At 40.7% G+C, this 14,731-nt stretch overlaps 1 protein-coding gene across 9 annotated transcripts in view; it reads left to right on the forward strand.

Moving 5' to 3' along the window:
* Positions 1 to 14,463, forward strand: part of aplp2 (amyloid beta (A4) precursor-like protein 2) — a 51,404-nt gene extending 36,941 nt beyond the window's left edge. The window contains exons 7-18 of one of the 9 annotated variants that reach the window (XM_085184368.1): positions 205 to 372; positions 1,986 to 2,119; positions 2,545 to 2,619; positions 2,935 to 3,093; positions 4,179 to 4,307; positions 6,596 to 6,695; positions 7,441 to 7,614; positions 8,310 to 8,345; positions 9,506 to 9,573; positions 10,624 to 10,701; positions 11,975 to 12,130; positions 12,394 to 14,463. In XM_085184368.1, the coding sequence (XP_085040494.1) occupies positions 205 to 372; positions 1,986 to 2,119; positions 2,545 to 2,619; positions 2,935 to 3,093; positions 4,179 to 4,307; positions 6,596 to 6,695; positions 7,441 to 7,614; positions 8,310 to 8,345; positions 9,506 to 9,573; positions 10,624 to 10,701; positions 11,975 to 12,130; positions 12,394 to 12,495 (1,379 nt within the window). In that variant the 3' untranslated portion in view covers positions 12,496 to 14,463. Of the gene's footprint in view, positions 1 to 204; positions 373 to 1,985; positions 2,120 to 2,544; positions 2,620 to 2,934; positions 3,094 to 4,178; positions 4,308 to 6,595; positions 6,696 to 7,440; positions 7,615 to 8,309; positions 8,346 to 9,505; positions 9,589 to 10,623; positions 10,702 to 11,974; positions 12,131 to 12,393 lie in introns of all 9 variants that reach the window. The other 8 variants (XM_085184366.1, XM_085184371.1, XM_085184372.1 and 5 more) reach the window with 8 other exon arrangements.
* The last annotated feature ends 268 nt before the right edge of the window (positions 14,464 to 14,731 follow it).

The following is a 14,731-nucleotide window of genomic DNA, read 5'->3' on the forward strand; positions in this document are numbered from 1 at the left end:
CCAGATACTGTGATGAACTGTTCTTCTTGTATCAGACTGAAGGGACATATCACCCTTTCTCATTCTTAGATAAGTCCAGCTCAGGCTGAACAGAAAGGAGGTTAAGAATCATGTTATTATCTAGTTTCTGTAGTTTTCTGAGTGTTTGTAATTGAGACTGCTGCCCAAAATGGCTGGTTGATCTAACAAGCTGTCCTCTGGCAGCGGTGTGCACCCTGGAGGCTGAGACCGGCCCCTGTCGTGCCTCCATGCCCCGCTGGCACTTCGACATGAGCCAGAGGAAGTGTGTGCGCTTCATTTACGGTGGCTGTGCCGGCAACCGCAACAATTTCGACTCAGAGGAGTACTGCATGGCCGTTTGCAAACGTCTGAGTAAGTCTCACGTGACAGAGGCCGCTTTAACAAACCCTCCGCTCTCTTTATCTGTTTGTGTCTTTGCTGCAGACTTCCCACTGAAAGCCTTCAAGGAAATTATAGATGTAGTAAACAGAACACCTGTTCTGCAGTCTCTCACTGCTCCAATCACTATAGCCGTTCTTTCCACGTTACTTCACAGCCACGTCTCCTGAATATACTCTAAGCTGTTCTCTTTTGCTTTATTTTTCCAAACAATTATTTTTTATTAATTATTTCAGTTTAAAAAAATAATATCAAAAGTGACAGAATCTTCTTGGTGCAAAGAAGGTATTTTTTATAATTAGTTAAATTAGTTGAAATCTGTTTAAATGCGAGTCAGATTTTTTTTGATATTTAAATGATAATGTAAACCAATTCTTCAAATTACCATTGATTTGCTACTTCTTAATCCATCAGATTTCATCCTTGCATCACTACACATGACATTTTTCATTTACTTTTTTTATGAAATAGTCTATTTGTAAAGACAAGACATAGCAGGTTCATTACTTTAGTGAAACGCTCTACTAATTTTGAACTGCAGACATTTTCCATATTAGTATTATCTAGTAGAAAGAAATCACATTTTCATTAGGTTTCATTTGAATGTAAAATTACTTGAATAAAAGATTAAATACTGGAAATTTTATTTTCTTCCAGTCTTCTGCCTGACTGTCAAATCGGAGCTCTTTGTAGCAGTAAAAGAGAAAACTGTAAAACACATTTAAAATTTAAACTAAATTTCAATTTAAAAAAACACTCATACTTTCCCCTCAGTAGTGTTCTTCTTTCTTCTTCTTTGACGGTCAATGTTTGCTCCCGGCATGAGTTTGTTTCTGTCTGTCTATCAGCAACCTGTCTCTTCTGATCACAGAGCACTGCAACTATTTTTGTTAGAAACCACCAGCATATGTCAGTCAGTAGCCCCTTTTTTTGCGCCTGCAGTGATTTACTTCCCATCAGGTTAGACATAGTTCAGAGTTGTAACCAACTGGATTTTTTTTCTCCATTTTTAGGGACTGAAGCGGCTAAATTTAGGAAAATAAAGGTTCTTATTTTTAACCCATTCCTCTTTTTAAAAGATGATGGGGCCAAAGTGCTTGAGGTGTCTTTCTATTTGCCAGCCTGAAGCAGGACTGTTTTTGCAAGTTGCAGGGATATGAGGAGGGAGCGGTGCGTGACTGTATAGAACAGAGCCCTCTGGCTTCACCCCCTGTGACCCAGTTGTCAAATACGGAGATATTTCTATTAGTGTCGGAGATGCGACCTGTCAGCAGAAAGCCGATTGGAAGATGAAAAGAACTGAAATGGAAAGACTGTCAGATTCTCTTACATTTATCAGACTTACTGAGGGTGGAAGAACGCCAATGAGAGGAGTGCATCTGTGAGGATTTAGGTCCGGCGTCAATCTCCTTTCGCCTTTCAGCTCTTTCTCTCTGTGCCCAGTTGTCTGCCTGTGTGTCTGTCTTGCTGCTTACCTGTTTCTGCCAGGATTAGCTGGTCTGCTAGCCCGTCTCTCTATGTGTGTCAGTCTGTCCGGTTGTCAGTTTGCTGCCCTGACCTCTCGCCATCTGTGTCTGACTTTGCAGCCATGCCCCCAACTCCTCAGCCCACCGACGATGTCGACATCTACTTTGAAACCCCCGCCGATGACAAGGAGCACAGTCGTTTCCAGAGAGCCAAGGAGCAGCTGGAGATCAGACACCGTAACCGCATGGAGAGGGTGAGTTTACCAGCAAGAATCAGGACGCTGATTCCTGAGAGGCAATATGTAAGGATCTTTCCACTCAGATGCACTGTGTGACCGTATTGTACATGATCGCAGATGCTTTGAAGAGATTTATTTCAGTAAAGCTGGTAGCTTTTTTGTTGCATCATTGGCAGTCAAATAGATATTTGTAGGAGGAAAAGGAGCAAGTGTAACATTTATTATCTATGTTGTTTTTAAAAAAAAAAAAAAAAAGTTAGATGTCACATAAATCAGAACATTTGAATTTGAGATAACAACAAGAAACAAAGTCATACTTTATCAGTTTCTTACCTACCTGGTATTGTTTTCCCAGCAAAATAGCAGTTTTCTGAGTCATAGTAGGACTGCCTTTTATCTCCATTTCACTTCCTTCCCTCTCTATGCACTTCTCTCTCCAGGTAAGAAAAGAGTGGGAAGAAGCTGATCGCCAGGCTAAGAACCTGCCCAAGGCTGAACGGCAGACATTGATCCAGGTAAGACACTGATCCTTTCCCATGGGAGTCGCCCCTCCCCTCTGTTTGTCCCTTTGTTTGAATGAGGGATGATGGCTTGGGTCCCTCACTCCCTGTACCATTAAAGATCCCGTTTCCCTGGCTGTTCCATCTTTATCACTCTAAGGCTAAATGAGGACATTGTTTGAACGGGAAACCTTCTAAATGAGTCCCCAAGTCCCTTAACAAGCCTGGAAGGCGACATGAATGAAATTGAGACTTGTGTTTTACTGTTAGAAAATGAAAAAGTGCCATGCAGTTTAGTGTGCATATGTAAGATTTTGAACTGGTTTACAGCACTTCCAAGCTATGGTGGAGTCCCTGGAGGAGGAAGCAGCCAGCGAGAAGCAACAGCTGGTGGAGACTCACCTCGCCCGGGTAGAGGCCATGCTGAATGACCGGCGCCGTCTGGCCTTGGAGAACTACCTGGCTGCCCTGCAGGCTGACCCCCCCAGGGTAAATGGCACACACCTGCCTCTCAGAGCAACTTTGACATCTGGATGTTTCTTTTTTCCTTTCCGTAGTCAATTTGAAAATAAATCTGCGCGTATATTTCTGTCAGGCCACATTTACCACCAATTGCAGCTAATCTCATATCCTGCTAAAAAGAGCCTCTGACAACTTGCAGTCTATCATGAAGAGAATGGATTACTGCACCCATAAAAACACATATCCCCAAATCCCCCAAAGCACAAAGTCAATCACATTTCACCCTACAGCTATAATCCTTGTGTCAAGTTATTTTTAATTCCTTTTATCTAATAGACTTTTGATGCTTTTTCCCAGCACACAGTTAGGCACTCTGTTAGAAGGTGCTGGTCACCTTTCCAATACCACTAATGTTAGGTTTATCAGCAAAAAGGGAATGATTTCATGCCTTCATTTGTTCTCATTTCAAGTTTAATGACGTTGCCAGATTTAAGAGCACAGCTTTCGTTACACCTCCAAAACTGTTAATTGCGTCATCTGTAGTCTGATGCTATTTCTGTAAGTGCTGCAGAAGATTTTATGTTATGTTTTATGTGAAGTTAATCATTTTGCATTTCAAGCCAGCATTCTCATTGTTCTTCTCCTCGGATATATGACAAGCAAGAGAAAAACAATTTTCACTTATTTTATGTCTAACATAAAGCTAAATGGGTCATTTTTAATGAGAGTCTAAGGAGCTTGGAAAGAAAAGCGTCTGGACTCGCTCCTTAGACTACGATGACCTGGATGACTGAGAACCTTCACAGACTTTTTAATGAGAGGGACATAACAACAAAAGGGCTTGTCATTTTGAGGATTGGCTTCTTAAATAAACTTAAATCTGATTAAATTTGAATCCTATGAATGAAACATTTGGCTGAATGAAAACAATGAATATCACTTTTTGGTTGATAATTAAAACTTAAAAGGGAAATGCATTACAATGCATGTCAATTATACTCTCACGAAACAGGAATATTCAATCATGCAACAGCCAGTGTTATACAGAAATGTTTCCAAGGCCATATTGTACCATTCGACCCAACTGATCACCCTGCCCCATTTTTCCGCAGCCCCACCGCATCCTGCAAGCCCTGAGAAGGTACGTCCGTGCTGAAAACAAGGACCGCCAGCACACCATCCGCCACTACCAGCATGTTCTGGCTGTTGATCCTGAGAAGGCTGCTCAGATGAAGTCACAGGTCAGTGGGTTTGTTCCTGATAATTATCACTAATACCTCATTTGATTTAGGTTTAGAATTGTCAGGGCCCAGAGGTAATGACATAAAATCCCCACATTATGAACGTGTGATTCAGGAAATGTTTATCTTTTTTTGTTAGAATTAATTAGATTAAAACAGCTAATCATTTATCAATGCGTAATATTTTGCGTTTGCACAGTTCAATTTTCTTAATTGGTCCCTGCAGCTGGTTTTGACAATGAAGATGTAATGTATTGGACACCGTCTCAATAAATCTGAAACCTCATGCCGAGCCAATCTAAGATCATATACTCCTATTCCAGCTCAGACAAGGCAGGGATAATGATGTCTCCTGCTCCTTTCTGGCCTGTTTGTAAGTGTGTAGGAGGTAGAAAGAGTGTCTGTTGCTCTTAGCTGAAGCCCAGGAGGAGTGAGTAGGCTTGCCTGATGGAGGGAGGGCGAGTGCTTCATTCAGTTAAGCCTCAGCCGAAGATTAACATTGCGCAGGTCTTGTGTAATGCTGGACTCTGAGCGGCTGCACGGGGATTTGGCTAGAAGCTCCTCTATTAGATGTACTCGTCTCCGTGTGTGTTTGTGTGTGCGTGTCAGTGCCCTTCGACACCATTTATCCTCCACCATTACTGATCATGCAGCAGATGGATGAAAAACACAGACAACAGAGGAACAGAAGAGTTTCTTTTAAGATAAATAGGTGGATCTGGGAGATGGTGAAGAAAAAACGATCTATGCTGTTGTGCCCTGACAATTTATGTATTTATTTATTTTTTTTGCCAAGCCTAGAGCCTGTCTTCCTAGACTTATTTTCAGTTTTACCCTCACCTGTCTGACTTTAGTAAGGTTGCTTGATGCATCAAAATTGCTTTTTCCAACATGGGGACAATGTTGTCTCCTTAATCAGAAATGCTTCTTAGACACAGACAGGAAGGTGCCAGCGGGCTGCAGAGCACCTTTAATAGGGAAAGGTGCATCATTGCCATCTGTTGCTGGCGCTGGTGCACTGCAGCCATGTGCTGGAAGATTAAAGCAGTCAATCATCATAGTTGGAAATAAACACCGGTTACCTGCCAAAAGCTGGTCAGCTTTGTCTGTAGGGGCTTTTTATTTCCTGCCAACCATTTTGGCAGCAAGAATACTGAAATATTTCTCCTCTTCAAACATCATGTTGTTTATAGAAATAGTGGTAGTGACTGGAAATGTTTTTGGACACGCCACATTTTTTTAAAAAATCTTTTCCATCAAACGAGTTGCTTTTATTTTTGCAACACTGTGATATGGTGGTGATCATTGGGGCAGACAGGCTGCAGATCCTGTCAGAGCGGCTCAGAGCTTCAAGACTAATTTGAATATTACACGCAGCAACTTGTTTTATGTTTGGAAGTCAGCTGGTTGTGAGCTAGTCTGGATTCATCTCAGGGAATATGCACACTTCCTGAAAGCGCAATTCTTCTCTGAGGCGGCTCTGTTTAAATGTGAAAAGCTCTCTTTAGTTTAGTACATAAATATACTAGTTGGAGAACAGAGAGCTGTCTGCCCTCAAGTTTGTACTGTATAGTGATTCATTACATTTGGGGAACATTTTAAGTCAGTTTCAGTAACACTGATAAATAGCATTTTCACTTCACATGGGGCATTAGGTCTTATCCTTTCTGAAGTGCCTTTTCCCAACTTTTCCCTTTTCTTTTTTGTCATTATTTTCCTTCAGATTTCAGTTAGATTCTACCTCCATATCTGAAGATTAATTTTAATCTTTTCACACACAGTGACCTCGTGTCACTGTCAACAGCTTCACTGTGCAAATTTCCAAACATGAAAAGTCAATGCCGTGATCTGAGATATTATTAGGTGACAAAAGGTAACCAGTGGCAAAAAACAGGGATTTTCTGGGATAATCATGTTTTTTTTGTTTTGATGTTTTATTTTATTTTAACTGGTATATATTCACAGATATATTCACTGGTTTAATGTTACAGTAATTGAAATGTGTTAAATACCATAAAATTGGCCATTTAAACTAATGTTTCATGATCCAGAAACATAATCCTTCTTGATCATTATTAAGGATTTTTAGGTTTCCTATAAAATTATGAATTGAATTAAATTATGTGTCTTAAATGGGAAACTCTTTTGGGGGTCTTTGGGAACTGATGCTGAATTTGAATTATCAAAGCTCTTGTCTCCAATTAGTGGATTGGTTTTAATTAAGCTAAATAGAATCATGTGCTAATTTCTTTTGTCACGTGATACCCTGTTTGTTTGTTTTAATTCAGGTGATGACTCACCTGCGAGTGATTGAGGAGAGGATGAACCAGAGTCTGTCACTGCTCTACAAAGTGCCATATGTGGCCGAAGAGATTCAGGATGAAATTGGTGAGTCCTGTTCAGTGAAAGATCCCTGGGCAACTTGAGGAAGTCAAAATGAAATCAGATTAAAAACAGCAATGGAAATGTGCCAGAAAGAAGTCAGTACCTCACATTTTCTCTGGCTCATTGGGACCTTTTACTTGTATCCTTTGCCATTAGTCTCTTTGTGCAGAAGGAAATACAAACACTAAAAGAAACCAGATGGAAGGTTTTAGCACTCCAATTATTAAAAACAGAGAAAAGGCTGAGTTGTGGAAAATTTAATACAGCTATGCAGCTGTATATACAGCTATTACTCTGTTTTTAAGGCGCCTCTGCTCACAACCCCTCATTTTTCCAATTAGACCTGTCGGGACGTAGTGGTGCAATTTAAAGCAGACAGTGTCCACTCATTAAAATATTTTTTCTTTTGTTTCCTTTGCTCTGTTAAAGGAACCATAATATAGTGATGCAGCACACGGAGTGGGAGTGGAGTGGGTGCAGTGACAGAACTGGGTCACAGCTTTCGCCGTGCAGTGTTCTGTTGGGAGTTGTGCAGATTTACACGGAAAATAGCTCTCAGAAAAATAATAATTGGTAGTTAGCAGAAATGGGAACAGACGTTTCTTGCAGCAGTTCTGACTGCTGGGGGAAAATATGCTAACAGTAATCAATGAAGCTTATTTTAGAAACCGCTGCTGCTGCCATGTCCCCGGTTTACAGGTGTCGGCATGCCCCAGGTTTATACTCTGTCATTTGCCCTTTTCTGCAGATGAGCTACTCCAAGAGCAGAAAGCTGACATGGACCAGTTCCTGTCATCCATCTCAGAATCACAGCCAGATGTCACCGTCTCATCAGAGGAGAGCGTGGAAGTCCCTTTGTCTGAGGGCAAACCCTACCGGCCCATCCAGGTCACATCCTTGGGGTCCCGTCCAGATCCAGAGGGTGAGCAGCTCCAGCCTCAGACACAGTCACGAGCAACATCGTGAACAACGCTGTGGCTGTGAGGAGAACAATAGGCCTTACGCATAAGTCTTTCTGAAGGGCAGTGGTGACGAAGCATGTTGCACAGTGAAAGAGAATAAGTTTACATTGTGTTTTGAGCCAAGCAAATGTGCACTGTAGTCCACGGTTGAGACTTATCTGCGCCTGCATATTTCTCACTGGCTTAGCCTTCAACACAGAACTGCTAAGATTTTTTTTTAAAAGTCACAAAGCCTCAGGGTTTGCTACTAAGCTTGAGCCAAAAGCAAGAGGGAAAGAAACAAGCAGTTATGGTTCTATTCTTTTTTACATCTGCGCCAATCAAAAAATTGAATCCTCAAGGAGAGAAAAAATGATGGATGGAACGCTTCCAGCGAGAAGGAAGGCAAATTACTAGTAAAGCCCCAAGCAACATTTAATATCCAAACCAACAGCCCAGAGGGCTTAGACAGAGCTAGCCAATTCTAAAATGGCTCACTTTCTGGAGTTTAGTCATCTTTATCATTTATTTTTGGATTCTTCCCTGCTGAATTCTTCCTAATCAATTAACACAGCTTGATAATCCTGCCTTTTCTCTTCTCACCTGAGTTCTTTTCTCTTCTCTCCTTTCCCTTTTCTGACCTTCTTTTTTTCTGTTGCTCATTTCAAATGCCAAGGCGATCTATCAGACTCCCCACGTGCCTTCAAGAAAGGTTGGTGCCTCTGTTGCATCTTGTTTTTCTGCCCCCACTCATCTCCCCGAGCCATTCCCATCTACTATTTTGTTTCACTCTGCTCCTTCTCCTCTTCCTTTCGGTATTCTTACTGTTTCTGTTTTATCAGAAGCCGTCTGGTTGTTTTCTACTTTTTGTTTCTGTTGGCCCCCAGCTACGTTTTGTGCTTTTTGTCATACTAGGATTATCACTTCATGGTAAATAACATATTCAGTGGCTTTGAAATCAGGTAGAGCTAGGTCACAATGAGCCCCGCGTCAGAGACACTGTTGTGTGTTCGTTGTCATCCTGTTCTCAGTGCATTTGTCAAAATACCGTAATTATTTCACCTCCCACAAACTCATTTCCCTCCTCAGTTTCCTACTTCCTGATAGAAGTTGGTAGATTTAGTGTCCCTGTTTGAGGCTCAGTGTTTCCTCTGCTGACCCACAGCCTGAAATACACTGTTTAATCTGTTGATAAATGACTTAAATTCTTCTTCTTTTTTAGCAAAATAGGAAAACTGCTTCAGGACTTATCAAATCTATACACATGAGTGGTCCCATTGTTCCCATGGTGCTGTGACTGTTATAGCTGGATATAAGATTATACGCAGCATGCAGTACAATCTGATAACCTGCCCTGCCAGAGTGATTGGCACCACTGCTCAACGAGGCTTGCAAACGTGCATACTTAAGGCAATAAGCTGATACTGAATGTTACTCTCGTTACCTTTTCTGATGTGTTTGTCCCTGGTATGAAACTGTAAGTGTGGCATATATTTTTGAAGATTTGTATGAGTTGAACTACAGTGAGACGGTTATGTGAGGGATACAAAATACCAGGATATTCACAGTCGTTTAGTGGGGTCTCGTTCAGTGACTCACTGCATGTTTACAGAGAAATTGCAGATAAATGCAAAGCACCACTTCGAGGGGGCCTTTGTAGAAGGTCAGTGTCATGCTCACAGTGCTCGCTCTGTGCTGAAGGGAAGAAAGGTCTTTGTTGTTACCAGTGAACTAAGGAGACTGATGCAACGGGTGCAAGGACAGTAGCTGGATATCTATGTGCAGCTATCCACCACCGATACCGCCATCCCAGTTTGGTTGTTTGCTTGTGCTAACTTGCTGTTATTGACTGTGCTCATTTACCTCCTCCAGGGTCTGCCATGTCTGGCTTAGATGGTTTAATTGGTGCTGAGGAGAGAATCATCAACAGCAAACCAAAGGTCAGCGAGAATGTGGTAAGAGCTCTATTGTCAGTTTGTGATTGCGTTCGTGCCTCAAAACATATTTTTCTTTCTGACTTGAGAGAAGCATTGTTAAAGCAAAACACAGGACACGAACAGTTAGATATCATTCCAGCAACCCCAATTCGATACAGTTGTGCTGATGAGACAGATTAATGAGTACACTGTGCTTTCACATAGGTCTTAAGTTCAGCATTTTAATGAGACAGATTATTCCAGTAACTATGTTGTCATAGTTACAGCTAACTAACACTGAGCTATTTGCGTGTTGGCGTTTGGCTTCTGCCAACCGACCCTCATTCAGATCAACTCTACACTTTGTTCAGCAGTCATTGCATGTTACTTTCCTTTGCCAAGCGCAGCAGTCTTCTTCATGGATTTCAAATTATGCTTGGCAGCTGTGTGCGCGAGTGTTATGTTTGCTGTTTCGCATGCTAATCCAACATCAACTGTAAAGCTGCGTGTACTTTTACGTGTCTGTGTTAATGTGAGTTATGCAAGTTTTTGGAGTGCATGCATGTATTTTTTTGGAAATGCTAGTGGGTTGTTTTTTTGAAAGCGAAGCAATCTGGGAAAAAAATGTAAAAACGGTGGTGACAGCTAAAATGTTCGTCGTGGTTATGTTCTGTGACAAACAGACTCTGGAGTGCTCTGTCTCTACAAACAGCAGATTTAGTTTCTGCCTCCTGAACACACCCACTCCACTCATAGTGCTTATTCTTCAGACCGGGGCTCTCAGTAATGAGAGGCTGACAGTCTGCTTAGAAAGACTTGTTAACTGTGTTCCTAGAAGAAAGTCTGTTATTGATGCTTGCAACCCCCCTCCCTCTCTCCTTCCAGTTTGAACAAGACAGCTCCAAATGTATCATCACCCAAACACAGATAATCCTGAACAGTTTCCTGCGTTGCACATTCACACCCTCTCACTCTCCCCCGCCTCTCTCTTCCTATTTCTCTCTGTCGTACATGCACGATCTCACACACACGTTGTGGTGAGTGTAACCTGGGCTCCCCTGTCTGTGTTGACAGGTGATTGATGAGTCACTGGATGTTAAAGAAGTGGTTTACAGTGCAGAGAGAGTCAGCGTTATGCATGATGATGAGCTGGTGAGTACAGCAGCACCCTCCAAAGGGCTCTCTGGGGAACTGTAGTTATCAGTAGTGGGAGAAGATGAAAGAAGGAGGGAGTGTGGGAGTGTGCAAAGACACCAGTTCTGCAGCTGATGGTTGTGTAAATAAAAAGAACAGAATTTTTTTTTTTTTTTTTAAAAAACAACAACTGCACTGAAACAGACCCCTGAACCCCTCACTTTTATCACCATATTTTGTTGAGGCTAACTTGTTTTGGTTATTTCTGCATGGGTGCATGCTTGTTATGTGACTGTATTTGAATGTACACATTGAAAATCTCAGTTCATATGATGGATGTGAATCCACACAAACTGGGCGTGCTCAGCTTATGTGTGAGACCGAGCGGTGAAATCCCCTCCCCTCCCCCCCTGACCCCAGTGGCTGTCCACATATGATTAGTTTGTGTCATATGTGTCAGGTTAAATTGTGAAGATGAGCGGAGGTGACTGCGATTGTGTGCATATATCGAACTAGCCAAGATACTACACAATCCTCCACAAAGATACCTGGCATGCATGTGCACACACTATTCACGAGTCAATCGTGTCCCAAAGAACAAAAAAAAAAAAGATTTTGTCTCTATGGTTTCGTAACGTAGCTTAAAGAGTCGGCTCTTTCCCACTCAATTTATTTTCTAATTTTAAAGCAACTTTGAAAGATGGCTGAAATCTCATTTCAGTTCACTCTTGTTAATAATTTACTGTCTCGGGTTTTAAAGGGAAATTCTTACATGAATTACATTATGACTATTGATTGTGATAACAAATCACACCTCATGTCACAGTTGCAATTGATCTGATTTTATTGATTTAGCAGTGAACCACCTACAAAACTTACCCAAAAAACGATCGCTGCCAGCAGTTCTCTTTAAAGGGACAGAGTAAGCAAAGGCAGTAGCACCTTGGCAATCTGTGCAGCTTTGGAGGCAAATTGCACAGCATAGCAGATCTACTTTCAAATGACACGTTTATATTCATGTTTCCACTCATTATATGCATATCACAGAAGTAGAAGCTACTACAAGATTCCTCTGTACCCTAAACATAAAAAGGTCCAGGGGAATCTTGTGTTCAGAATGGCTAAATAGAACGAGGTAGGATGAGGTAGCTAGTACGTACATGCAGTGTCTTCATTATTGCAGAAAAACAACTTCGCTGTTTCTTTTCATTGCTTCAGTGGTCTGCTGTGTTTGCATTTGTTGTCTCCTAACTGCTCTCCCTGTCTTTCCCTGACTCATTCTCCCTGTTAGGAGTCCTACCGCCCTCTGGGAGAAGACTTCAGCTTCGGTAGCAGTGCACTGATTGGCTTGCTGGTGATCGCGGTGGCCATAGCAACTGTGATTGTGACCAGCCTGGTGCTTTTGAGGAAAAGGCAATATGGCACAATCAGTCATGGCATTGTGGAGGTAAGCCACCTGTTATTTGGAGGGCACATAACCACACAGCAGAGCTCTCTAATGAACTGTGGCTCTTCTTATTGCAAGTATCAGCTAGCTATTAAATTATCAGGACGTATATGAATAGAGCTGGATATGGAAATGCAAATTAGATTATTGTCCCCCTGCAGCATTTATGTATGCCACAGCATGACGAGTTGTCATATGTAGGCCTTTGTAGTAGTCTTATTTTTAAAAAAGTGCATCTGTCTATCTATCTCTCTATCTTGCAGGTTGACCCCATGCTGACACCAGAGGAACGACACCTGAACAAGATGCAGAACCACGGCTATGAAAATCCCACCTACAAATACCTAGAGCAGATGCAAATCTAACCAGAGCCTACATGGGGTGCTGTAGAGTCTGATAAGAGGATGGCAACCGAGGGGGAGCATACTACTGACCAACACGATGCTATTGTTAAAATCATTTGCATACATCCAAACTCCATTTACTGGTTTGTTCAAAACAATCCTTAAGTAATGCTACTACTTCTACTACTGCTACTATTGTACTATAGTGCTCTTTTTGATCACGTTTCTTTTTAAAAGGTGATGTATTTGCCAGTTTGCATAATGGAAAATGTGATTCTGCAGATTTATCTGTAATTATCATACAGCTATCTCAGATCAAGATGTATAACATTTTTTTTCCGGACATTTCTTTTATTATTTTTTTAAAGGCGAATCATATTAAATTTCATTATTTTTGAGCAGCCATCAATAAACCTGCTTACTAGACACTATGCTTTTGTTTCCCCATCATGCAAAGTGTCATTCATGCAGTTTCTGATGGTATTCTCAAAACTAATTGACGTTTTGTTCTTTTTCCTCTCGATAGATTGCTTGTATATGAAGGTTCTTTGTACCAATTAAAACGTTTAGTGAAACAACAACTGAGAAAAAAGTGAAATCATGAATTATTTACTTTCTGTTCTTTGTTATGATAACAAAATGCTGTATACATATACAACTGAAATATATATATAAGAATAGATGTTTTTATTCCACCTTTTTTCCCCCAGGGGAGACGTTATGAGTTGGTTTAGGGTTCTTAGCTTTGTGGTCGTGAATGTTTGCAGGCACACAATAAGAAAGCTTCGGGAAAGGTGTGCACAGGCCCCCAGCTCAAATACATCTCACAAACCCTGCTCCAAACCCCTTACTAAGTGAATGTGATGATGTATTCCCTTCTACCCACACAAATATTTTATCATTAGGGAAGTTCAGTAAATAAAAAGACTTACTGACATGTGTTACATAGTTGAATGTATTATGGAAGCCATTTCCATGCTATGTATTTCACAGACGCCCTTTAGGTTTTAATTTCAGTGTAGTGTCACATAGACTGAGGTGTGCAAAGACATGCCACAAACAGACAATGCTTTGTTTTTAAAGGGGGTTCTGAAGTGTTGCACACCTCATCTGAAGTAAAAACACAGTATAAGTGAGGCTACTCTGAATACAAATTTAGGAATGATGTGCATTCATATTCTAGCTAGTTTGCTGGTCATAAAGTAAAGAATAGTATGGAAACTTATAGCAGTGCTAGTCCAGAGGCACAAATAAAACAATATGCGTAGTATGGAACAAGAAATCTAGGAAATGACTCAGTCTACCTTTTTGTGAAAAAAGGTATACATTTTGGCTGGTAATAAAATTTTTGCTTTTTTTATTGGGATGTGTAACAAATTTTGCAGTGTTGATTTTAGGATTTTGGCACTGGGACATGCTTGGGCCGGCCATACATCAAAGCTACCTGAAAACAGTTTGGAGCTGGAGGGCTGTGCAGGCAGACAGAGACACACAGAAAGTTGAAGCTTGGAGAACTGGTTTCTGGAAGAAAGATTTTAAAAAAGCAACTTGTGTAATTTTACAGCTTAGAGATCGACACAAACAAGTAAACTGAATCCTAGGATCCTCTTTTCTCTCTCTTTATCTTAGTATTGTCTTTGTATGCCTGTATAGTTGATGTTGCAATCATGGCTTTTTTCCAGAGAATTCCATGTGGTGTGCATTGTTCTTATATGAAAAAAAAAATATATATATATATATATATATTTGAGGGTTTTTTTTTTTTCTTGTCTTCTATTTTTCTTTCTCTTCCTGTGACAGTATCTCTGTATGTGACTGTCTCACTATGCACCCAAACGGCTTCAATCTTGTAATAGCCTGCTTGATTGTGGAGGGGACTGGGAACTAATATATTATGCATATTAGTGATTTAAAACATTTTGATTGACACCAGTGGAAACAGATTTGTGGTTACAAGGGGGATACACATCAATAAACTCACAACTTACATATGGGTGTGTTGTTTTTTGTTTCATAAATATATATATATTTTTTTTGTAGTGGGAGCAAATTAATACTTAAGAAGTGCTTTAATTGGACTTTCAAAGTAATCTACACATAAAAGCTCAAGGTAGAAATAATAATAACACTGATTTGTGTTTGATCGGCTGTCCAAAATGTAATCATGTTTAGTTTAATGAAAACCAAAAAATATAAGCGTTTAAGAAAACGGAACAGTCTATTTATTTTTCATTGCACTAAAATAATCACTTCAATA

This window comes from Neolamprologus multifasciatus, chromosome 14 (assembly GCF_963576455.1).
Source record: "Neolamprologus multifasciatus chromosome 14, fNeoMul1.2, whole genome shotgun sequence".
NCBI lineage: Eukaryota > Metazoa > Chordata > Actinopteri > Cichliformes > Cichlidae > Neolamprologus > Neolamprologus multifasciatus.